We start from the raw sequence: 27,283 nt of genomic DNA, 5'->3' as shown, positions 1-27,283 counted from the left end.
ATTTGTCAGTTCTCCTCATTTCAGGGATCCTGTTCTAATAACCCAAAGGTGGAAGTAAATTCTGGACAGACTGTCTTATTAGTAGAGATGAGGAAAATAGAATATAAATGTCATTCCGAAGTTCATGTAAACAAAAAAAGTAACATGTCAGTTCTTATTACCATTAATAAGTATTTATTTAGCGCCATCATATTACGCAGAGGTTTACATTAAATAAGGGTTGCAAATGACAAACAGGTACAGACAGTGACACAGTAGGAGAGGCCCCTGACCAGAAGAGCTTACAATCTAACAAGGGTAGTATGTTCATGAGTAAGATTACTTATATTATGTCAATCCTATTTGCATCTTTTTTTTCCCGTTAACCTACAGTTACCTTTGCATTCTATTTGATATATCTAACAATAAACCCAGCACAGTAAACTGATTAATAATATCAAAATGATCAAAATATATGATCCAGCACCTTGCAAACAAAGAAACAAATAGCCTATGTTTAATCTAGAAAAAAGGTGAACTATATTCAGCCATATGGTTATAAAAGTAGTTTGTCTGGTACTTACTCAAAGCACTTGCACTACAGCATCCCTAAAGGGTGGAGCTGGGAGGAAATCTCAGAGCAGAAAGGCAAGATCACATCAGTCCTGTTGCTGCCTATTGCCTGATCTCCTGAACCTGCACACTTCACAACTGCTAATCCAGGCACATCATCTGATCTGTGAGTTTATCATTGTATTCATTCCTGTTCTTCTAGCTGGGGAGTAACATAACAGTGTAATAGTAAATAATTTAGAATGTTTTTATTTATCAAATGCTTTTTTGTATAGAAACAAATCGCTTGCTTAGGGGTCAGATTCACAGCAGTGAATCTGACTTTCACTGAAACATGCCCTGTTGAATCAATTACTGCCATTGAAACACATGGGCCTGGAAGATTCTTCACCAGGGAGTGTTTCAGTGAATGTCAGATTCACTGCTTTATAAAGAGAACTTTTTTCTCTTTATAAGTGGACAAGAAAACAGTGATGTTCTTAAAATCAACACTTAATGGTTTAATTATTACAAATCTACTATATAATCATCGCAGCAACACTTTTTTTTTCTCTAGTCTTCAATTGGCACATAATTTCCTCCCTGTTGATGGGCATATATTGTACTAAAAGAGAGTTTTTCTTTTTAATTTGCTTGCTGGATATTTGCTTATTTGAGAGGTCACAGAAATATTAAAACCTGCTTATTTCATTGTATTTTTATTACGTTTTGACTTACTTGTGATATTTTGTGCTTAAAAAAGGAAAGATTTGTTATAGTTAAAAAATATTTATTTGGCTATAGCAAGGCAACTAGCCAATCCCAGTGCTTTGCAGGAAAAAGTTATTCTTGATTTGATTGCATATTACGAGTAAACATCAAGTCATCAAAGTTCTCCAATTCTGGTGTGACATAATACCGTTCACTTGTGAGCTGCCTGTATACAATATATGTGAATAAACTAATATATATATATATATATATATCTATATATATATATATGTCACAGTAGCACCTAGTCTCTTGTGTTGCATATTGGGGGAGTCTGCACCCCATTTTGATACATGGTAGGGCTTTGATGACCAGTGATCAAAGTAAAGTCCAAGAGAATGTTTTGATTATATTGATTTGGTCTGGGTGTGGCTGCGGATCTATAGTCATAGTAGTTCTATGCCTGATATTTGAAAGCTATTAAAATAAATCTGTATTATGAACATTATGGGGGTACAATTGCTGATCTCCTTGGGGTAATGATTGTCTTGGACACCTATGTTTTTAGTATTTCTGGAACAAGCATTCACCAATTGAATTCAGGGCAAATAAAAGCCTTCTGATCTCTGTAACTTCAATGATTCAAAGTATCAAATCATTTAGATTAGGTTGATATTTAGACAACTAGCCTTTAAACAAAAAAAAAAATGGTCTATCTAGCCTCAATCTATGGCCCAGGACTGTTTTTCTTGGCAAACTGGGTGACTGCCTTGAAGTTCCACCGTCTCCGTGGCTCTAGTTTAAAAAATGCAGGAGGTGCATGGAGTTGAAATGCTGTACGCATTGTGTGTGACTGTTCGCTCCTGTGGTCTCCACTGGGGTACCCAATGTAATTTATTAATCAACCAAGGCCTTTATGGTGCATTCAATATTTTACTAGCAATCCAGAAGAAAAAATGTAGCTTGGTTTACGCATTTACAACCAACATTTGAGGACACCCATCCCAATAGGATATCACAAGCAGAAACAGTGGGGTTGTATTTCACTTTATTCAGACAGCCAATACAATCATATTCCTCTCCAAATGTGATTTCTTGTATTATGCTTACCCCTAAATTAACAGAAAAGAAAAAAAAAACATTATTTGCTCAAAAATCCAAACAAGAATATATTTCATTTCTGTCATATCTGCTCTGGGTAATAGTTCCTAAATGTATCAGACAAGCTGTGGGTCAGCTGAACCATTGACAGCAATCCATTCCCTGGTTTGGACAGTTACGATGTCAATCAAAGCAACTGTAGTAGGTTATCCAACATGAATATGGAGGGCAACTCCCCATTGTTTAGAGGTGTGGCTAGCAGTGTTGGGCAAACTGGTCTAAGTAAGGTTCTCTCCCGCCCTAAGTAAGGTTCTACGCTTTTGGCTTTTGGCTGTGGCTGGCACTAAAAGGAACCTGGTCCAGTATTTTAGCCTTGCTGGTATCTATTGTCCTCAAAAAGGGTGTGAACATTATTTTATGTCACCATTTCAACATTGGTCCACTTATTCAGACAATATTTAAAATTGGTGGGTGATCACCTCTAGTCCTGGTAAAAAAATATGCAACTTTTAACTGCATAAGTAATTTCATGTTATCTTTGTATTTTTATATGTAAAGTGGATTATGTGTAATATCTTAGGCCCATTTCAGACTTGCAGTCAACACCTCTTTGTATTGTGTTGTACCACCTTCTCAACTATAGCTGAGCGGTTGCGCCTGCTTTGCAATGGAGTCCTTGAAACAACATGAAGCTTCTGGCTTCGCAGTTGCTTTTCTTCCTCTGGAGGAAGAACCGCAAATGCTTTAACCTGCAGTGCCCTTGGCTGCACCTGGGAGCCGCTTAGCACAACGTTTGTAGCTGAAAGCTTGAAAAGGGCCTAATTTTCAAATCCATATAAAATGCAAGTGTAAGTGTAGTATCTCCTACTCCCAAAACCTATTGACTTTTTCATTCTTTTTCCATTTTAATTTAGTAAAAAAAAAAAAAGTTCTATGAAATGTTTAAATAGAATATTTTTGACCCGAGAAAGCTCCCTGGAGACACAGTGGTAAAACAACCACTGTATAGAACTTCCTAATTAACTGGCTATATCACCTAATGAAGGGTCCTCTGTGGCATTAAAATTACATAGTTGACAATGATGACACAACCATTTTTATTCTGCAGCAGTCATTAACCCTGTGTGTTCCACTGCATTGATCTGCAAATAGGTTATTCTTCAGGTTTTAAAGTCACAATGTTCTTTAATGCAACAGCAAACTGCTAAAATATATACAGTGACTCTACAGCAAAAAAGGTAAACATTTACTTAAAAAAAAAAAGAGACATATGTTTATAGAAATCATAAATTTGATGCCTGGTTACACTGTCTATCTTGGACTTAATTTGTACCTTCATGTCCAATTGCTAAATACTCATTTTTGTCTGCAACTATGTCTAAACCATTAAAGATAAGGAAAAAAAGAGTGATACTGCCCATCAAATTCCACCTATTTCTTTATTACATGTGTTTGATTAAAAAGGAACCTAACTCGGTGGTGAGATTCTTGGAAGGCGCCATCTTCACTCCTGGCCCCATGGCCAACTTTCAGGAAGACGGTAATCCTCTTTGGTTATTGGATGACCACTGATGATGTAGCAGCAGGATGAGGAGATACATCTCTGGTGGCTGGCGCTGTGTGCAGCATCACCACACACATAGCCAAGTTCAACACTTCATGGCACATGCGACGTACAATGTGAAGTTAAAATAAAGAGCCACAAGGAGCCAGGGCTTTACTTTTTTGACTAAACAGACATTGCATGTCTCATTTGTCAGTTAGCTCCAACTTCTGGTGCCTTTTTTTTTTTGAGTTAAGGTCCGCTTTAAGTGACCTTTAGTTAACAAGAAGAGCAAAGAAAATTATAAATTAATCTTTATTGTCACTCCTAATGATGAGGTTACATGCAAAATGGCCAAACTGTCTTATTCTGTCCTCCAGCAATCCCTGACATGACTTATGCAATGCCTTTTTTTTTTTTTTTTTTTTTGTGATACTAGGGCCAGTCAGTGAACTTAGGAAAGAGGTAAACATTTAGACATGTATAAAATAAATACATCTTCCTAAGTATTTTTGTACATATATATAGAATTCCTGCAAATTTTTTTATCTCTAAGCCTTCTGTGGTAAATCTGTTCAGGAATCATGTCCATGTAGTGTACTGTAACAAGGTGCTAAAACCTCCTGGGAGTCTTGTTCATGCCGTGCACAGTTGTCACTTGTGTGGTGTCCCACTTGCTTCAAGTACAATTTACATGAACGTAAGTTAGTGATCCCAGTGGAAGTATTTATGAACATTTGAGTTGCTAATAGGTCACGCAGCCTGAGGAAAATTGTGCAGTGGAAAACAATAGAACATTGTCTGATGAGCTAATTGCAACGTATGTATCAACATCATGCAAATCTAATGTTTTACCTTGCCATTCTCTGTCTAAATATGATTTACCCATTGTAACTAATACTGGTGATCTTTGCTGCATATATAACTTTAAAAGATTTGCAGGGCTCAAGTATTCATTGGTGTTTATATAGCTCTTAAACAAAGCAAGAAATGAAACCAATCGATAATCATGCTTTCTCTAAAATGATGATGGAATTTGTATCGGTTTACAACATTTTATAACATCCCTTCATGGTAACCAAATTTCAGTCTAAACATTTGTTTTTAGCTTTAAGTAGATTTGTTTGGGTTGAAACTTTTATATTCACCTGTTAATCCAAATGTGTTAGTGCAACTACAATTGAAATCATTCCACTTGTACCTTTTTTTTTGCATTTAGATTGTAACCCAATAAAAACACTGAAAAGGAAAACCAGACTTGCAGTTCTACCCCTTCCTTACTTCCAACCACTCCCCTGACCCCCTGCTACCAGGACATGATTTAACAGCAAACCTCTCTAATAAAGTCACAAACAGCAAAACAAAATGGCAGATGCTGTACTTTTTATTATAAAAGGAAGGGATGATGTATTTCTCACAAGGAAAAGGCATCTTGCCCATATATCATTTATTATTCCATGAGAAAAAAATATACTACATGTATAATCCAAATATAAAAAATCATAAATACTGTAAAATTAGAGATGTATTTATGTTTAAAAATATTAAATAAATAAGAGATATTAGAAAAGTATATGCATATTTTACAGGAGTAGTAATAATATAGATACATATTAGTAATAACCATGAACCAACATAGATAAATGGCAATGGTCAGCTTTTTAAATGTACAGGTAGTGTCTGGAAACTGTAAAGGTTATGTTGGCAGTACATGACTGACCATAGTTTGGGAACCATTGCTTAAAAAAAAAAAATACACTGCAATGCATAATCGCTACGATCAGTCTTCAGTCCACCTCAACAACTTTCTAGGTTAGCCATTTCTTCAAGCTTGTTACCCTAGCTGAACCTATACTAAAATAAACACATGGAAAATATGCCCCTTACAATGACGAATGTAAAGAATGTTCCTCCTACTGTGGCTGTCCAAAATAAAGCCTTAAAGACAGGTAAATGATGACTGGTAAAATCATGTTAGAGAGATGTTAGACCCAGAACACCATGAAATGGTAGGATAGTCAGCTACAGCTCATGTAACCCCTAGCATCCTCTGGAGAAACCCTAGAGCTCCAACAAACCCCTGCTAAGAATGGCTATAACGCCGGAAACAATTTAACAGCCTTGGGGCATTCATTAAAAAACAAGTCAATAGTACCAATCAACAAATTTCCATCTCCACAGGTTTAATTAAAGTTCATCTTTGCTGGGATAAGGCAAACAATGTACATCAAATTATATTTAGGATCATCCTGATGTTTGTATGCCAGGTTCATGGGTGTGAGGATGGGATTACTGTGCTAAGAATAGGGCATGGCTTCCTTACATTACTACAACAATGGTTAGGTATCAGTGCTATTTATAACTTCCCTGTTCTGTATCCTTAATGCCTATTAAACAGAATCCTAAACTTCACAATGAGATATAGACATTAAATATTTGCTTTTGGGAAACCAGATCGTGGCAATTGTGTACTATACCATAAGTAGTCATAAACTAACTACAACATCAGCATTCACATTTCACATCAGCATTCACATAGGTAAAAATAAGGCATTAATGTTCAAACAATATCAGTATAAGTAACAAGCTACATGATAGCAGGGTAATCATCCAGCATCACAGGTGTTTTCAGCAGCTGTCAGCACATTAATAAATTGTATCATTGTACACATTATCTGTCAGAGTACAGACACAAAAACCTGTAATCCACCTCAAGGCTACAATTTAATCCCATTAAAGGTTAAACTGTTTGTCTCTGAAGAACATTAAAGACATATACTGCTTCTTTATTTAAAAAATGCTTTACTTTTTCTACATTGAAATTCATTTGTGTTAACAGCTCTAATCCATATCAAACTTGTTTACAAATATTAGACACCAGCCATTTTTCTGTGCAAAATCCAGCTGTGAAATAAGTGTATTTGGGAGAAAGAGTTATACAAACACACAGGTGCTAGAATGTCTTTGGTGGAAATCAATAGTTTGGGGTCAGGAAATGGCACTCCAGTCAATAATTCTTTCCTCCAAATATATGAATACTTCTCAGTATGGCCATAAACATTCTCCTATGCCTGTAGGTATCCTAAAGCTCCATCTCCATCTACAAATAGGCTGAAATTGAATTGATCATTAACTTTCTCGGTAGTAACCCGGAGCTCCACTCCAGAAGATAGAAATTGGTTAGCCCCAAGCAACGAGTTTACATTTAGCTACCTAATCAAGCACTGCTCCGGTTGCCACCAAAGACCTAGGATGGCTTATCCGGGGAAAAAGTGTCAAACAACCATTCTCTGTTCCTTCCCCTTTTTTTATGAACCCAAATGCTGTCTGCATTAGACACTTCTGAATTTGCAAAAGTCAAATTTTGGCTTTAACCATCCTTGCCAACTTACACATACATAAACCTGCCTGGAGCCACGATTCACATGCATACATTAACATCAATTGTGTAACACATGTTGGGTATAGCCACTTATACTGGAGTAAAAGGAAAAAATTCTAGTGCCAATATTAATGATTACCCCTAAAATGATGAGCAGTAAAGAGTTTTTAAAATGTTTCCTATGGGCAATTTTAAATATTGTATTGTTTGGTTATGAATAGTGCTGGATAAGGTTAGAAATGCTGGTATGTTTTTATCGATGAGAATGTTCTTGTTAAGGAGATTTCTTTTTACTTTATATACCATTGACATTGGTTGTTGGAGATTTTAACAGTAATGTATGTTAATTGACAGTGATGTATATTAACCATATCAAATATCTTGTTGAATACTAAAGTGACAAGGAGTCTCCCGTTTGCAGCTTTTTTCTATAAGTCCATGGAATGTGGAGACATTGGCCCTGATTTATTAAAGTTCTCCAAGGCTGGAGAGAATACACTTTCATCAGTGAAGCTGGGTGAACCAGCAAACCTGAAATAGATCTGGTCCAGGATTGAAAAAATTTGCTAACAATTAGCTAACAAACAGCCTTTTTTGGTGCCAGTTCTGAAATTGGACCTTTGGACGTATGGGCATGCTGGTTACATAGCATGCTCATTTACACGTATGCACATGGTCTGAAGTTGCATGCAAGAATATGAACAAGCTATGATATCAAGATAGTATCCTAACACACCCACAGCAGACAATCACCATCATTATCCTTATGATCATCATGGTTATCATAAATAGTATTTTAATAGTAAAAATATAACTGCAGAAGTAGAAATATACTTTGCTGATCTTGTACACCACAACTTACTTGTGGGACCTTGAAATACTGGCCTAGGTTAGGGTGAATCCAAAGAGACATGACAAAAAACTTTTTTAATTTTTTTACTGCAATAATGTGATTTAGTTATGGTGATATGACCAGATTATTCATGTGACGTGGGAGTTTCAGTGAAAGGTTCACTTTATGAAAGGTAATACTGTATTTATAAAGCATGTGGCATCCATAAGTAGAACATTCTGCCCTCCATCACACTTAGCACACTGCGTGTGTTTTTAGGTTACAAACAAGGTTAGATGTGCCTTCCAATTCCAACTGAGCATCCTTTCATGTCCCTGGAGTATCATTATTATTGTGTGCTTTGCCAACCTGTGGTCACCATGGCAATGTCACTAGGATTGGAGGCTGCTTCTGGAAAAACAAGGGATGGCATCCTTTGGGACACGTCCCCATAGTGAGTAAATAGACCTGGTATTGTTTTAGCAATAGGAAATCATGACATATATGGCCTATAATATACAAGTACATGGGAAAAGAACCATTTGCAGTCTTTTTTTTTGTATATTTTAAATCCCTAAAATAATAATAATCAAAATTTGAACTCTAGGTGTGTGACATGAAATATCTCTCTGCAGGGTTCTTGTTTCTGCTAGGATTGAGAAGTAAGGAAGAGGATGCCAATTGCATTCAGTTTCTTCTAAACGTTCCTTTCTTTAGAAATATCAAGCAGTGATCATATTATATATATATATATATATATATATATATATATATATATAATCTCAGCAACCCTCATTACACGTGCCCACTGCAGCTTTATCCCCCTCGTCATGCTGCTTCTGCTCTGAACACCAAAACATTTTCCAGAAAACCTTGCAGGGCAGGGCCAGTGGCACCAATTATCAAAAAAAAACGTATTCATTGGTTAGTAGAAGTGTCAACAATTCTTCATTGATGTCAGGAACAACAATATCAAATTAAGGGTAATTGGCTCCATAGGCTGTAGCTGGGACCTAGTTGCTATCAAAAAAGGCTTTATGAGCCACATATAGCTCTCAGGCCACCAGTTGAATAGTCCTGGTGATATAAATGGGGATGCCCCATAGATCAGGTACACACGAACAGGCTTTTTAGTGTCTGCTTAGGGCGTTTAATAACGTGCTGTAATGCTGAGCAACCAATTGTTAGTTCAACAAATTTAGCCTTTCAACCAATTCAACCATTCAATCAATGCAATTTCAACTATTATCATTATTGCCGCACTTTTTGCTTTGCTCCATGAAATGAATGCATTATCCGTGTGCAGTGAGATTTTGTTCCTTGTCGGGACCTTCAGGAAAGAAGGCAGACACTTAATATAGGACACTCTGTGTGGTAGTGAGATCTCCTGCAGTGCACAATGAGGACGTGAACAGGAAGCCACTATACATGTGTCTATCTGCAGCCCATCCTCAGCTACAGGAGAACTGACGGAAATACCTTCATAGAAAGGACAAAGAAGCCTGGGGCGCCAGAGTTACTAACAACTGCATATTTAATAAAATGGACTTGTTTTAAGTAATTTCTAGGCAGAATAACAAGTTCATAGTTGAACTTTATACAGATATAAAAAGAAACACAACATTTATGCACTTATGTAGTTACTAAATGTATTTTAAAGTAGACATACAACACTAAAACCTCATACAATCTCCAACATTAATTTAATTCCAAAAATCATTTTCATTGTTTTTAAATCTGAAGCTTTCATTAAAATAATGCCTACTGATCCTGACTTGAAAGGTCTTTGCTCAGGGACATGTAGTAGTTGCACACCCAATCTTGAAAGTGTGCCCTTAACAATGAAATGTAGCCATTGCTGAAGTTCCTGCATGTCGGCTTTATAGGCTGTAGCTGGGACGTTGTGTCTCATTAAAAAAATTCTCCATTCTCCTCAGGTCATCAGTTGCATAGTCCTGATTTATATGATGTACAGAACAAACAAAAAATACAAGAAAAATTAGATTTGTCAGCAAATGCTACTATATTGGCTAGAATGGAGAGTGATTGATGACTTAATTGTTACGTTACTTCTTGATTATTGTCTGATCAGTGGGTTAGGGATGTTTTTTAACTGTTTTTGAATACAACGAGGTACCTCTGCATTGGAGACTAAAGATCCAGCTGTGCTGCCTGTCAGGACTGCCTGGATCACAAAAATTTCTGCAAAAAAGGACAGATCCTGTTGGCATATAAAGCATGTCAGCATGCTTTGGCCCTGTGTTGTTGGTATCAGCTGAACATCAGTTTGAGATGCTTATAAGATCATTTCAAAACCTTAACCCAAGCAGCCGTATCCCTTTAGATTGTTTTCCTTATAGAAGTTACACTTTCTGGCAGCAATAAGGAAATTACATAATAGTCATGGCAATATTAATACACAGCACAAATATATTTTGAAATACAATGAACAATATATAATCATAATAAAGAAACAACTGAAATGCGGAAGCATTCCACAGCTGTAAATCTCTGTGGAGATAAACCGAACATGTCATGTCCTAGTCGGATTACTTATTCATGCCCATGTGATTGACAGTAAAAAAAAATACATATTTTGTATAAGGCATTGCTAGGCCTTTGTTAACTGCTAAAAGCGTCTACTCTTTCATATATATATAAGATATGGCAAAATAGACCGTCATGGTTTTATCTTAGTAGTGTTAGCACTCTTTTTCAGATTGGTAAATTTACAAATCTGGTATTTTGTTTTGTGTAACGAAGAACGCAGATGGCGCAGAAGACTTTTTTATGATGCTCCAAGTATCCTTATGAGTTTAAAGCCCTGACAGGGCTTTCCCATCATCATTCTTCAGGTTCCTCAAACTTAGTAAGCCCTGCAATAATAAAGAAAAAATCCATCTAAGTAAACCTATTCTTTTACTTATAATACATAAATATAATATTATAATACACATTAAAAGACATTTATTAACTTAGAAATCAGTACAATGCTAAACAGCAAGTCAGCACCTACTAAAAGAGTTCAGCTTTGTTCATAAATTCCTCCCTGCTCCTAAATATTACCAGGACAAAATAAAACACCCCGACCCCTCCTTAGTCTGCTTGATGCAAAAATCTATTTTTTTCAGTTGCACTAATGTTTCCATTTGTTGGTATTTTGCTTGATAAATGATATTCATTATGTATTCATATCTAGCTTGTAATAATTAAGTAAGTAATCAGACTGTTAAAGTATGGCCTCAGGGCCTATGACAGCTTATTTTAAAATTAGATTACATTCTCTGAACATTGCTTTTAAGGGACTATGGTAATAATACTATCATCATTTATTTTGTTTGCTTCTGTAGGTAATTTTGTGTTTTCTGACTAAGAAATGGAAATCAAAAAGCATCAAATTACCCTTCAAGGTAAGTAAAAATATTCTACATAAATGTCTCTACAAGCAGCTTAACAAAGATGGAGAAGGAAAATAAACTAATGTCTATTGCGGCAATCTTAGCATCTGTCAGACGTTATAGGGTGTACAGTATTTAGAAAATATATAGTCAGAGTTCCTACTTTATAAAAAAGACCCTCTATATAACTCTATTGGTAAAGGTTTTATTTTTAGAAATCACGATTTTGTGTACACAGCTTTGGAAAAAGATGACCTCTGGCAATTTCAGTAATAGTCCAACACCCCGGGCTGTGTTCAAACAATACATCAAGGTACACATCTGAAACCTCCCTAAGGAATGAATTATGAATATTGCCGATTATTCCTGAGGGATGGAATGGTAATTTTAGTTCCATCAGTTTTGTAACTGCATAGTATCCTAGAAACCTCTTGTGGAAGAATTATGAGGATTGAGGCAGCAAGGTAGCCTAGTAGTTAACTCTAATACCCCCAATGTTTAGAGTACACATTCTTATAAGGCTCATTATCTCTCTATGTTTATCTGATTTTTCTTCCTCACCTGGGGAAAGGTAAGTAGGCATCTAGGTGGTGGTGAAGGGGTTAGGATAGGTTAGGTAGCAGGGATTGGGGACATACATTTTTAACCTAGAAAGTTGTCCCCAATGACAATGACAGGGGTCAACAGGACAAATAAAGGCTGTAGAACTCCTCAGTCAGAATAAATAATAAATAATAAAAAAATAAATAAAAACCTGAAAGGGGGTCTAACCTTACTTTTCCAAAACTAAACAAACCAACATACACTTTTAAAGAGTATCTCCAGCTAAAATGTGTTTTATTTCTATGTTGTATAAAAGCAATAGTTCATAAACAAACTGTAAAAATTAACCCAAGGCATTGTGTATTGACAGTGTATTGGGTTAGCTAAATGTAGTGTATTGTGTATTGGGTAAAGAAAATGGTATATCTGGGTATATCTAGGAAATGCTGATTATAAGCTTTTGTTGCAGTACAGTGTAAGGAAGTTTATATTGCATTTTGTTGAGAAAGAAAAAAATATACTAAAACATACTTTTGTTGTTTTTAAATATGACATTTATTCTGCTTTTTCACATTTAATCTGCATACCCTGAGTTTAATAACATGAAATTTGTAAAGAAAATATTTCAATTTTCATTAGATACAGCTGCCCTGATTTATTAAAGTTCCCCAAGGCTAGAGAGAATACACTTTCACCAGTGAAGCTGGGTGATTCAGCAAACCTGGAATGGATCTGGTTTAGAATTTAAAACATTTGCTAACAAATAGCTAATGACTTTTAGGAAATCCATTCCAGGTGTTCTGTATAACCCAGCTTCACTGATGAAGGTGTATTCCCTCCAGTCTTGGAGAACTTTAATAAATTAGGGCCCATATGTTAGACCCTGGCACAGTAGCTTACTCGGGAACTGTTTTTATTTTAAGACTGCTCTATGGTAATGCCCAAAAGTAAAGCTTAGCCTCCAAGATTGAAAGACATGAAATCCAGTAAATGAAAGGGTCAGGCTAGGAACAGTAAGGCTGGGGAGGAAGATGTTCTAGTAATTCTATTCTAATGAAGTCTGCAGTGTGGGGTGAAATCAGAGTAAACAATTTCAGTACAGAAGTGGAAACAGTACAACTATGCAAAAACAAAGTTAGGCTGGAGGTCAACTTTACTAGAGCAGAGAAGGTTTTATATGTCTGACAGCTAGAACTAGAGTTCTACTTACCATTTCCATAAATATAAATTATAAATATAAATTATAAATTATTTATTTTATAAATTCTGAATGCTATTTTAATGTATTTTTTTATTAGGATGCCTTCTTATATGGATTGGGATCTCAGGAGTTTTTGCTGAAGATGCTAATACTACAATAGCAGACCCTACCATGCAGCCCACAACAGGACCAATCATGGATGCAACTACTGGTACGGAAACTTATAATGGTACATGATACCTCTGATAACCTCTATGACTGTTTTCCTACCTTAAAAAATAGCAACCTATTCCAAGCAGTCATTGGTCTTCTTTGTTTTCCAGTTACCTATTATTGTCGTCGTAGTAAACATTGTAGATGTAATCATGTGGAATTTAGAAAACAGAGTGTGAAGTAAATCTTGATAATTTTTTGACTATTTTAAACTCATGTATTTCTATTTTATCAATTGCAGATCAATTTATAGAAAAGTGCAAGTGGAAACTCCCTGAGTTCCATTATGTCTCTGTATGCTACATTTAAACATCCTGCACCACTTACATTCATTGTTTTTTCCTGTTTGTTGCTTTCCCAAGATATGTTCATCTTTGTAAAGCCCAAAAACTTCCCTGTGCTCTGTAACACAGAGTGTCAAATGATCACATTAGTTATCATGCAAACCCCATAAGGTGATCTTACTTCTGATAAACAAAATCCAATGTTTACTGCACATTACTTATTAAATCATTTCCATCTCTCACCTCCCAAAGCATTTTTATGATAAATGGTATTTTTTTCCCTGTAACCCTGCTTTTCTAAGTTATCCACTGTATATCCTGCCTGGCCAATCACCACTTCTACCTACAATCTTCCCTTTAATGGAAAACCTCTCATCCTATTAGAGGACTTTCTACTGTACTAAACTGTATCCATGCTTTGTATCTAATATGAACACTTACCTTTTTTTGCAGAAAGGGAAGGTCTTACAAAAACAAATGTGTTGTAGAGAAATGCTAGGGTATAAATTACCGTCTTTACAATAATATATGACCCCATGGTTGGAAATTTGATGTGGAATTTAACTTTGACTAGAGTCATCTGAGATGGTTTAGGCATCTGATATGAACACCAACAATACTTATTTGGAGCTTTAAGCAGGAGGAGAAAGGCCCAGTTATACACAAGATCATGCCATAGATATGACCTAGGGTATACGGTAAATTGTTATCTTTTAAAAATGTTCCCATAGTTGGCTAATAGAGGGTACTGCTACTTTGTACTGTGCAGCCTATGTGACCCACACAGAATTAGTACATTGACAGTAATCAAACAAAGGCCATAATCAAAAAACTGTTGAAGCTTTTTATTTAGCATTTTAAACTGGAGATGTAAACCACCTGACAATTGTATTTATCCCTCGATGACTCTGTGCTTATGTTCCTGGGTCTGTAAACCTGCAGTAACCAATATGAGGGGTTCCCACTTTCAGGAGTAACTGAAGCATACAAAGGGGGGCAGATCAGACACTCCAGGTAGACAGTAAAAGACTGGGAAAGGCAGGAAGTTAACATTGGTGGAGTATCCAAGAAAATATATGATGGGAACTAAGTAGGCCCAGTGGGGTTCCAACTATATGTAAACTATTTTTTATTAAACCACTTTTTATTTAAACTAATGCTTTATTTCATGTTCACAAACCACTAACCTTCCAAAACCTCAAGATCATTTTACACATATTCCTAAATACTGTAATATTTTATTATATTAAGTATGAATCATAATATGCCTGACACTTTGTTATCTTCTGTTTTACAGCTGATCAATCAGCAGGATATTCCGGAGATCCTGTCCCTACAGTCAACAGCTCACTAGCACCCAGTGATCATGTATGTATTTAGAAATCACTTATTGATTACTTATTGGTGTGGCATATTTTAGATAAGGTAGTCTAAATCCTAATTCCCATTCCAACTCAACATTTTCCCTGCAAACTGCAAAATGGCTTATTTTGGTCTATTTTATATCTAAAATAATCTGTACTGAAAAAAATATGTGGGCTGCCACTACTGATTTCCACTTTCTGAGTCATTACCCTTGAATAACCATAGAGCAAGTAGTCGAGAATGAATTGTGAACTTCTGAACTCTGAAAGTACTAAAGCTATCAGCATGAAAGCCAGGCTTTTATTATTTAGTATAGGTTAGAAATGGTAGCCTTCGCCTCTTACTACAGGTTCCCTTTAAAGCAGAAGTAACACATTTTGACTTTACAGGTGATTTTTCAATAATTTGAATAGTGCACATCATATCATAAATTAATATATTGCAGCTCATCAGTTGATAGATATGGTGGTTGTTTTTGTTTAATTTCTCTGGCCAATTTCCTAGTATTTTCACCTTATATTCCTACCAATACCCTACTTCCTTTCCTAGGTTGACTGATTTACTGATTCATTGCTCTTTATCTATGGAGAAGCAGCACTCCTGACCTAGACTACATGGTTCTATTATAGAAAGATGAAAGTGTATGACATGGCCGCACATGAACATGGGAGTTTATTCATCCAGTACATGGCACTTACGCCTTACAGATGCTGGGAATGTGCAGATGAGCAATTACAAATGTCAGTTTACATTGACAAGGTAGACAACACTTTTATGTAAGGTAAAGATTACCCTCTTTCAGGCATGCATAGTGTGAGATTGGGTGATGTAGGCAGAAGCCAGAAGACAAGAAAGAAGAAACACAGCACCACCATGGACTTGGGCTTAAAAACAAAATTTTAGAATGAATATAAAGTGAAACTAAACATACAATATAAAAAACTACTAGCAGATATATATGTATGATAGAAAATACTTTTTTCTCATATGTTTCTTGTATGTTTCTCCCAAAGTGAAAGTAAATTTAAAAAAAATAGACAAAATGTACTCACCATTACTTCCGCATATCTGTTTTTCACTCTGGAGGTTTCTTAGATCGGGTACTGTGCCGTATAGACATCCGCCTTTGTCCTGGCCGACCCTTTTTATGTAAGGGAAATTTTACCGTACATAAAAGGGTTGCCTACCCTATATTGTTTTTAAGCTCAAGTCCAGCTTGGGTAGAAAAAAAAAAGTGTGAGTCCCTAGCCTCTTAGAAAACTAAAAAGACCCCCCGTTGCAATGTTCACCCTGTTCAAATGTGGCCATCACAAACTCAAGTTCACCAAACCAGTGCAACCTTCAGGATGAAAAAAGCCCGACATCCCCCCCACACACATTTTCTGTGAGCCCAGGGCATCAAAAGCACACCCTGGTCACGTAGCAGAATGTCATTGCATATCTCCAATATGTGCAGCATTCAGGATCTGCCATTACCAAAGGAAGGATGGGTTCAAGAAGACCTATGACATCACTAAACTAATGACTCTAGGTATGTATATGCTTTTTAATAAAGGGTCAAGAGTGCAGACAGGGAGGCAGACTCCCTGGAATATCCTTAGTCTGAAAGGAAATATAGAGGGATACTTCCTTCTCTTCTGTATTTTTTTAATTGCGTTTATAATTTTTTTATTGCATGCATTATTTTATTCTTATACAATGGGATTTATTTATAAACATTCACTGAAACATTCCCTGGTGGAGAATAACTTCCTGCCATTGAAACTCATGGACCTGGAAGATTGTCCACCAGGGATTGTTTCGGTGAATGTCAGATTCACTGCTTTATAAACATACCCAATTATCAGTTATTGGTAAATGTTGACTTTATTCCCTTTCCTTCTATTTCACTACCACCTATATGATGTTATTTTTTTTCAGGAAACCCCACCTATTCCACCAATGGTGAGTAAACAAAACCTACTAGCCTTGAAAGTTGCTGTTGCACAGTGGTCAGTTCACAAAGCATTATACAGAACTTGTATTAGAATGCATCATTTGCTATTTGTTTAGATATTATTACATGTATCAGTCAAAAGTACTGCTGGTACATTACTTTATTAATATTTTTATTATATGCAATCTATATGTAAAAAGAAAACTACAGGCTACATAATGAGTCCTGTGGGTTACATAAAGAGAACACAGAGAGCTGTATGTTGAGGTCTATTCACATATGTAATTTTCAGCTGTACATAGGCGGCTTTTATTATCAACAGATAATAATAAACTAAAAAACTTGAGAGAAGTATCAGAAGCCTATTTCAAACACCTTTAATAAAGTTTTTTTTTTTTTTTTTACTAAAAAATGATAAGTAGGTTATAGAACAATAAAAATAGTTGAAATCTAAATAAAATGGGTAACTGAGTCACAAAAATAAATATGTGGTGCCTGAAATTCTGATGTTATGTTCCCTTGCATTCCTGGGCTGGTTCAGCCCAACTCACCAATAGGCCATGGCTGCCATGGTCAAGCACATGTTCTCTGAACCTTCTCTGACAATTGATTTTAAAAAGTTACAAAAATACAAAAAAGTTTATTGCAGGTCAGGCAATTGATATATTGTATTTTTTTTTTGCATTTGCTAACTTTTTATATCATTTTATCACAGAACAATTGTCACTTATTTTCCTGCCATGGAAACAGTTGTTACACAAATGAATCAGCATTTTTAAATTCTGATAACAGAAAATGTGATAGTTACTGTGAGGTAAGATACTTAACAGCGTTATGACTAAAATTCCCTAGGCCTTATTGTATCTGTTTTAATATCTAATACCATTATTGTAATATATTCATACGTCCCTTGAGCTGCGTGCACAAATCTAAAGCTGGCTATACACTGGTTGTTATTTCTAAAAGATTGGAATTTATATTTAACAATGAACTTCATGAAAAAATGTTGCTCTTCATCAGTATTTTATTGCCGTATCAATAATATTCATTAGGAATAGTTGTTTTTTGTAGATCAAGTGTGGTGAGAGCATTGCACAGTGCACAGCCAGTGGCATCAGATAGGACATGGACGATAGGAAGCATGTTTAAGTTTCATCCAGTAGTGGGTTTGACGTTAACTTCACCTGTTCTAAGTTCTGCCAAATTTATGTAGACATTTACCTATGTGAAATGCAGACACATTTATATATCCCCATTAAATAACACAAGACTTTTAATTCAGGAGTTATTCATTTTGCTTAAAGTAATTGTAGACAACTAAAGTTTCATATTGTAATGTGTGCATTAGTTGACTGCTGCCCACTGTGTAGGCGAACACTGCCCAGAGGTTGCTATTGAACATAGCAGGGGTAATAGTGTGCACAAATTACCAATGTATATCCAGATTAATGATAAATGACAAGGCTAAGGTGGGGCATGAGTAGAAACAGGATTTAGGTGTGGCGGTCATTAATTGGTGTGCAGGACTGGTGAGCTAGGAAGAGCAAAGAGGTTACATGAAGGGGAAATGTTAATGTGGCCATACATAGATTTTTTTTGCTTGTTTTACGTTTCTTTACGTTTTATCTCATCATTATCTTGCTCATTAAAAAGTCATTAGGAGGCACCGATGTTTCCTATTAGCACCATGGCCTACTGCTGGGTCTACATCTAAAATGTTATGTGTGTCTGTGTAATTGTTTAGATTATTGATCGACAGGACGTAGTTATAAATTGTCAATTTTATATTTTTGATTAATTAGATAAAAAAGGTAACATAACACAAATCAATAAAAATACCTAATTTACTGTTGTATTTACAATCAATGTTTGGACAGAATGTTGATCAAAAAAATCAAGCAAGACATTTTTTTGGTCAATTGGTTAACTATTGTCTTTAAATTGAAACTACTTGACTTAGATATGGTTGAAAAAAAGATTGAAACTCAGATATAATATTATGTATAGGACAGGGGGGTCTTAATAGGCAAGATTATTGTATTAAAGATACAGTGCTTCTCAAAAATACAAAATAAATCCCTAAGACCCCTATGATTGTAAGTGATCTATTGTGGAGCCATCAAACCATGTCACTGGACAGTCAACAACTAATCACAAGTATCGAACAGTGGTCATGAAATCCAGACTCTAACCTGGAGATCTGCGGTTGACAAATATTCCGGAAAATACCTGACACGTTTTGTCCATTAAGGGCTTCCTCAGGGGTCATGTAATGTTTGATATACTGCAAACAATAATTATAATGAACGTTATGTTATTAATCAAGTGTTACAAAGAAATAGAAATGGTAACACCAGTTAGCTTACACTTTGGTACTACCCATAAATTCAACACCAACTGCATTAAGTTTGCGGCACTAGAATGCATCACCCCTAGTCCCAGGGGGAGAGATGTGTACAAAATACTTCTGCAGTGCGAATCTAAATAGATTTTCACTCTAAAAGCTAACTACTTCCGGAGACTAAACAAGGTATTTAGCGTCAAACCTTTTTTTTCTAAACCATATTAGGATATTATTAACAAATTACTATAGAACTTGGAAAAATATACACACACTGTATTAACCTTGAGAATGACATTATGAAAATCATATCGTTTTGTATACTTTAATGATTTTGTGATTACTATTATTGCTATATGCTTCATTGTATTGATTACTTTGTATACTAGATGTATGGTGATATGTAACCACCCTTTAATACATATCTGCTTACACATTCATTCATAATTATGCCCCACAATAGATCACTTACAATCATAAGGATCCTAGGGATTTAAGGATTTTAACCTTGCCTACTTAGACCCCTCTGTCCTGTCTTCATTTATGTTCCTATATCTATTTTTGGGTATATCTCATTTTTGCCTGCTGTTGTATGTTACGCTAATGAAAATTGGCTAACTTGGTTAAAAATTTACTTTTAACTCTCACTGTCAGCACACAGGCTTTTCTGGCACATCATTTACAGTTTAAATTCAGTACAATGTCTCTGGTGTAAATTTGCATGTACAAAGTCACAGATACGTTCAGATTTACTGTCCACTAATTAATTGATATTGTAATACTAGCATGGTACTTTTATTAGCTTATTGCAGCTTTTTGCAGAATTAAATCTCTGGTATGAATGAAATAATAAATAGATTGCAGTGTAATTATCAAACTTTGCTCTAAATTTGGTGAATAATCCTGATTTTTAATGTGTTGTTGCAGATGTACCATCACAATGACTCGTTTTATGAAAGCAAATGCAATGACCACTGCATACATCACATGTGCAACGCTACAGTGCAAAATGACTGTGCCCTATACTGCTGCAATCAGTCTAGCTGCTTCAATTCAGAGGGCACTATTCATGGTGGTAAGAAAATGGATTAACATCTTCATTAGAAGAAACCCTATTAGTCAACAGTGTTATGAAATGCAGAAACTGCTATTGCTGACTATGAAAGTACTGATTACTGGTTGTAGAAATGCACTACTTTGAATTTGTTGGGATGTGGTTTAGGTAGTGGACACCCAAATTACAATTAACTAGCACTCAAAAATATTTTTAAAAAGCCTATTTCGACAAAATAAAGTTTACAGCATTATGTGGCATTTCAAAAATCTATCTATCAATCTAATAAACTCCAAGAATCAAGACACAAGATTCTTCACTCTATTATGCCATTGTATCTGGCAACTGTTCCATAGCATCTGGTTCCACCTTGCACCAGTGGCCTTCTTAGCTCTATGTGAGATTTTCAAGTTTATTCACATATATCTATATAAAAGGACAATACTAGGTCCACTTGACCATTTACCATAATCTAAAGACCCTTTTGGCTATCCTAGCACTTCTGAACCTTCTCATCCTAAACCAGGGTTTTTACACCACTGCTCTTTCAGCATATACATCTCACACTTTATTGTGTGTTCATTTGCAACTTAAGTTACCCCCAAGGCAGTGGTGGACACTGACCCTCTATAGACCCCCTATCTTATCTATTTTGACATTTTTCCATCTCTCTACCTACCACTCCATCCACCCCCTCTATTTTCTATTCTATTTCCTCCCTTTTTTTTTTTCTACCCTTCCTTCATGCAGGTCTTTGTGTGCTGGGCTTCAATGGCCCCTGGCCAGTCCTCATTCAGGAGTCCCCTGTAGCAGCTTGCATGGTTCATGTCTCATTTGACAGCTTATATGATGCGCCCTGATCGTACAGCCTGCGTCTCAAACTGCCACTGACACACTGGCATCTGGTAAACTGGCACCCCACATCTTGTTATCCTAAATATATTTTCTTATGCTTCATTACAGGTAACATGACTATGGACAACACCACAGACATACCTCCAGTTATCTCCACCACTACAACAACTACGACCACAACTACTACTACTACTACAACCATTCAATACAGTGTAAGCAATAATTAGCACATGAATCAAAAGACAGAGCTGGTTACAATGAACAAGTTCAGTTTACTGTGCTAAATATATATACACTATTTTTTTAATAACATTTCTGTATTCTTTTAGGATAAGAAATGCAGATCATTTTCTTGTTCAGGAACAGACTGCTTTAAAAACCAAGCAACCGCAGCAATGAAACAATGTAAAGTTGGGATAAACCACTGTGAGGTAAGTCACAGGTGCTAGTTAAAGAGTGGTTGTGTTATTTATGACTTCTATCATTCTAAATATTAGAAAAAAACATCTATATAAACAACTTCCACATGTGCTATTTATACAGAGGATACTAATCTGAGATTTCTTACTTCCTGCCCATACATGTTGTCACCTGTAGGGAAAGAAGGAAAATTATACTAATATTATCTTTACAGATATTTTAATCCTCCCCCACTTTGGATTTCATTTGAACAGAAAGTGGATTGTAGGTGCTAATCCATGTATAGTATTATGGCAACGTGTCGGATACTGTTCCGTCTGCTGTCTACCTTTGCATAAAAACTGAAGTCCTGAAAAAGAAAGATTATATTTCTTGTAAAAGCACATTAAATCATGATGGATAGCAAATTAGAATCCACCTGTGGACCTGTAAACATTTTTTATTGAATAACTCTTTAATGACCTTGCAATGAAGGTTATTATTTCTTTGTAAGTTGGCAAAAGTTTACACCAGTGGTCGCCAACCTTTTGGTTGTCATGGACCACTAATTTCACGGACTCTGGACTGCGTATGCGTGGGGAGCCATGTGTCACGCTTCCCCCAGAGTGATGTCATGATGTGTCCAGAGACTGCGATCTGTACAGTGGACATGGTCCGTGGCTCTGGGCGTGCACCACCAAAATACAATTGGTAGGGTGGGATAGAATGGTGGCTAATTAGTGATGGTTATAGAAAGGTGTGTACGTGAATTTGAAAATGTCGGACCTTGTTAAGGTACTTAATGATATGTGGCGACAACTGTCTGCCAGTTCTGCTTCTGTGTTGTCACACACACTCTTTCTTGAGACTACAAGCTGGTATGCAAACACGCATTTCTTTGGCATGGTTCACAGTTGCCACTATAAAGCTGCACCAATACAATGATGTAGAGCCAGTGCTGGAATTGGTTAAAGTGGGGATGACTGAAAAAGATTGTCGAAAATCAGCAGTGATGAGACTTAAACCAGCATTTTATTTTTTGTTGTTTATGATTTTTGATTTGCATGTTTTCCTATAAAGCATTTTTAGCTTCTTATCTCTACTTTGTCTCTGTGAAGTTCGATCACTGCATTTGCTGCCTGCGGACTAGCATCAAATCTATAAATGGGAAGTAAAAATATCTCACAAAGACTAAGTAAAGATATGTACCTAAACATCAAAAGAGAACATAACTATATTTTATATTAATATATTTAGATATTAGTTATTAAATATATTTTTATAAGACATTCAGAGTTCAGGTACATTTTGAGAAAACATGGGTATTTGTCATGATTTATACAGGTAGATGCTAATATTGCCAGCCCAAACTATGCAATAAAATCTTTCTTCATGGTAACATGCTTATGTTTTTCTATTTTGCAGTTACAGAAAAAAGTGACGAATGGCGCTGTCTCCTATGAGGGAGGTTGCAGTAACACTTGTGCCACCAGCATTAAATCCTGCACTACTATTACCAATGGTGACTGTTTCCAAGAATGCTGCAATGCTACAAGCACTGGATGCTGCATGAAATTAGATGGACAGGTGCATTTTAATACGGCCTCTCACATCCACAACAGTTCTCTCCTCAGAATGTTCACTTGTGCCTTTTTTGTTATTTTTCTGTCACACTACTTTTCCTCTTCACGTCTATAAATCAGAACCTGGAGTCTTATGGCTGACCACTGTGAGCACAAACTTTTAATAAGCTGAAAGGGAGGTCTATAATGTGGCTGATAGCTTCTATAAATCACTAATGCAAACATCTTCTATTATTTACCATTAAAATGTGACTGGACTGAAAAAGATATATAGCTGGAAAAGGATACAGTCATGTGCAAAAGTCAGTACAACCCATGGAAATTGTTGAAGTAATCCAAAATTTTTCAACAGACAAACATTAGAACCTCATTCAAACAGAACCTACAAAGAAAAAGCAACAAGTAAAATTGACATTACCCAAAATGCAGATTTGTCACACGAAAGAAAAATTTTTTTCCCCTACATTTAACACTAATTAATTAAAATTAGAATTAGGTTCCAATATTTATAACTTAGGGAGCATAAAGGTGGAACCTTTCTTCTTTAAATATGAGACACCTGTATGTAGAGTATTTGCTCTTTGCTATTGATGTGGGTAGTGTAATGATGCCAAGAAGAACTCTTTATGGCCTTCAAAGCGAAGGTTGTGCATGTCTATAAGTTTAACAAGGGATTTAAAATGATCTAATCTATCATTGATTCCTCTGTAGGTAAATCATTCCACTGTAAGTAAAATAATGAAGTAGACCTCAAATGACTTCTGTGTTCATGGCTGTACAGTTAAGCAAATTTAAACCAAGAGCTGATTATTTGAAGCTAAAAAGAAGTCTCGGAGAACTCAAAAAAACGAAAAATATAATTGTGGAATCTGAAGGTAAATCTTGCAAAAGTTAGTGTCAAAGTGCATCCATCTTCAATAAAAAAAAAAGATTGCACCAATTCCACCTGCATTGTAGGTGTTCCAGTAAAAAGTCATTACTTAAAATAGTAATATTAGAGCGTGTGTACAGTTTGCCTATGAACATATAAGCAAGTAACAAGTCTTATGGAACATTGTGCTGTGCACCAGTAAATGGCCACAATTGTTTGAACACAGCAAACAGGTTTGACACAAAGCAAAGTTTTTTAGAACCTCATACTAACTCTGAAGAATTATAGTGAATGTTTATGCTTTAGGGTTGCTTTACTGTGTTAGGACCTGGAGAGCTTGCAGTCATTAAGTCAGCTGTGAATTCTGCTTCATATCAAAATAGTTTAAAACGAATGTGAGACTATCAATTCAAAAACTTGATTTAAAATCCTAAATTGCATTATCATAGAGTTAGTGTCAGAGACTGGTAAACATTTGTGCAAAACGCCTACAAGAAATCACTTCTGCTAAAAAGGGTAATGTCAACTTATTAGTCTTAGGGTGTACTTACTTTTTTACAATACATTACATAGATTGATATTTTTTAAATATTATGGAAAAGGATGTTTTTTCTTGTGCTTTATTTAAATATATTACCTTTATCTGTAGGTACTGTTTAAAAGATTCTAATATCTGTCCATTCAAAAATGCTGAACAACAATATCCATGGGATGCAACTACTTTGTCATACAGTATGTCTGTATACTCAAAGAAATATAACATCTAGACAAAAAAAAACAAGATGTACAAAACTCACTGTAAAATAGTCAATTAGAAGGATGTTTATCACCTTCAACTATGGGTTCTGATGATGTTCTTAGCTGAGTGATATTTGTACCACAATTTGTAATTAAAAATGTCCTTTAGGAGGCAGTCCCCCAATGTTGGTTAAACCATCCATTAGAATTCATTTTCCCTATGTGATTCTAAACACTATATATCACTACCAAAGTGCTTTCCCTACCTCCAACAAAAGTGCAGTAAATCATTTTAACTCTGTACTACTAATCCCCATAAGGCTGTAGTAATGACAAAGATATTTTCTTTACTATAGTTTCACCTTGTGCTACTGACACCAGTCATCAATATACTTGTTGAAGGATAAATTCATCTAGTGGGTAATTTATTTCAGTAACTTCAAATATTTTGGGTGAACTGTCCTTTAAATCCAATCTTTTTTATATAAACTTTATGAAGATCATTTAGTGTTCACTAAGGTTTTTTTTTCCAAAGCAGCGTATATTAAATTATTGCACAAGATATATATATATAAAAATGACAATCACTTTGTATATATTAAAATTACTGTAATATTTTAAAATATAATAAATATAATGACCACAAGAGGTAATAAAGGAGGTAATGTTTCACCAAAGGAAAAAACGTATTTGTTAATGTCTCCTTGATTGGTAATTCTTAGCTGACATACTGAGCAATGGTAAAAGAAATGTCTGTAGATACAAAATGGCCTTTAGCCATAGGTTATGGCATAACCTTAAAGGGTCATTTACACCAATGAAAATTTACTATCACATTTGTTCTGGTATCTGTATCGATTCATTCCCTAATGCCCTCAACAAGTTTGTGTACCCAACCCTTGTTTTTTTCCCCAATGCACAGAAACACTGCACATGTTTTTTTAAAATGTATTTGTTGTATGCATTGAGAGCCTGGGGCATTGTTTACAGCATGGGTGCATATTAGGGAGGAATACCACCTGGCCCCCTCAATACATATACAATACATGTCAACACACTACAATTTGCATGCATGGGTGTAAATCTGGCATTAAAGAGTTGGGAAAAGCAATCTGGAACTTTTCAGTAGTTCTACAAAATATATAAAAACTACTAAATGTGCATAAAATTTGGTAAATTATATTGTAATTTTTTATAGATAATTTGGGAGTCCAATTATTTAACTTTTTATTGTTAGACAATTAAATCTTAAATAAAGGGTATTCATTAGGCATATTTAACTAATTAAAGTGAATATATTTTTCTATTTATCACTGTGAAAATAAAAATAAAAAGTCATATGAATGTGCTGTGAGAAAAATGTGGGGGTGCCATTGTCAGCCTCTCCTAAAAATGCTTTTTTCTTTGCTGTCATAAAGACACTTTTGCGTTAGTACTTGAGTTGCTGTCCCTGAACAAGCAAGCAAATAATTCTATCAATATTCTGCCTTTCCTAATCTACGTCTGGGGCTCAGACTGAGGCTTAAGGTTTAGAATAGCAGCCAGTCAAATTACATTTTTAGGAGGTTATTAATGGCAGCCTCTATATTTCACATGCCTACTGTAAATGTAATATTAGTAATCATTGCAACAGAAATGATATCTGGATGGTATAAAAAACTGAACTGACAACTATCTATTTAGACTGAAATAAAATGAATACACAAAGGTCAATAACTAACAGTAATCAGTCTGTTTTTATAGAAGGTGAATTGTGATTGTCTGTGTCATGTTTTCATAGAAATATGTTTCTATAATGATTCTGATGTTAAAGCAGGTGATAGAATGTATGTAGCTGTAGTCTTACTAGTTATTGACTAACCAGACATAGAACAGTATGTACTATTACTTCCTAACACAAGTAACTGTAAAGCCCTTTGTAACTCACAAATATGAAGCTCAGACTCATGGAAATACTGTTAAACACATGATGTAAATGCTGAATTTATCAATAAAAATGTGAAATTAAAAGGATATTTGTTTTTTATACAAAGTATGCCTGCTCAAAAATAACCGCTATGTAGAGTTTGACTATAAATATAGTAAAGATGTACTATAGCTAGGTGTAATTTTCTGGTTGGCCAAGTGATAATAAAAAGCAAGCAGTATTTCTAGGTCCTTATAAGCTGCAATATAGGAGATTATTGATGTTGGGCTCTAAAAATGCTTTAACTATATTTTAAAAATTAACAACTTTTGGTAGATACTGGCAGGTTGAGTTACTGTCCACCTTCTTCTGCTGGGAACTTCTGTATAGGATTTCCTGAATCTCTCCATTGCTAGGCCAATTATAAGCAACCTTACACTTTCTAATGCAAAATCAGAATTAGAAAATTGCTGACTTTTGCAGAAATTGCAGACCC

At 35.4% G+C, this 27,283-nt stretch overlaps 1 protein-coding gene across 2 annotated transcripts; it reads left to right on the top strand.

The window, feature by feature from the left end:
- The first annotated feature begins 263 nt into the window (after positions 1-263).
- On the top strand, positions 264-26,891 carry LOC140336439 (uncharacterized). 2 transcript variants are annotated; one of them, XM_072419531.1, is made up of 10 exons: positions 264-718; positions 11,451-11,510; positions 13,340-13,471; positions 15,037-15,107; positions 17,025-17,048; positions 17,756-17,854; positions 20,309-20,456; positions 21,399-21,502; positions 21,620-21,721; positions 23,115-26,891. In XM_072419531.1, the coding sequence occupies exons 2-10, from the start codon at positions 11,477-11,479 to the stop codon at positions 23,385-23,387; spliced, it is 987 nt and encodes a 328-aa protein (XP_072275632.1). In that variant the 5' UTR covers positions 264-718; positions 11,451-11,476; the 3' UTR covers positions 23,388-26,891. The 2 variants fall into 2 exon arrangements, with proteins under 2 accessions (XP_072275632.1, XP_072275643.1); XM_072419542.1 differs by having other exon boundaries at positions 278-718; positions 13,340-13,453.
- The last annotated feature ends 392 nt before the right edge of the window (positions 26,892-27,283 follow it).

The sequence above is a fragment of the Pyxicephalus adspersus genome, chromosome 1 (genome assembly GCF_032062135.1).
Source record: "Pyxicephalus adspersus chromosome 1, UCB_Pads_2.0, whole genome shotgun sequence".
NCBI lineage: Eukaryota > Metazoa > Chordata > Amphibia > Anura > Pyxicephalidae > Pyxicephalus > Pyxicephalus adspersus.
This window is presented reverse-complemented; position numbering and strand designations above follow the sequence as displayed.

Coding starts and splice junctions, on each gene's coding strand:
- LOC140336439 (XM_072419531.1), top strand. CDS start 11,477: ATGGAAATCAAAAAGCATCAAATTACCCTTCAAG. Junction 15,108..17,024: donor CACTAGCACCCAGTGATCAT/GTATGTATTTAG, acceptor ATTTTTTTTCAG/GAAACCCCACCTATTCCACC. Junction 17,049..17,755: donor CCCCACCTATTCCACCAATG/GTGAGTAAACAA, acceptor ATTTTATCACAG/AACAATTGTCACTTATTTTC.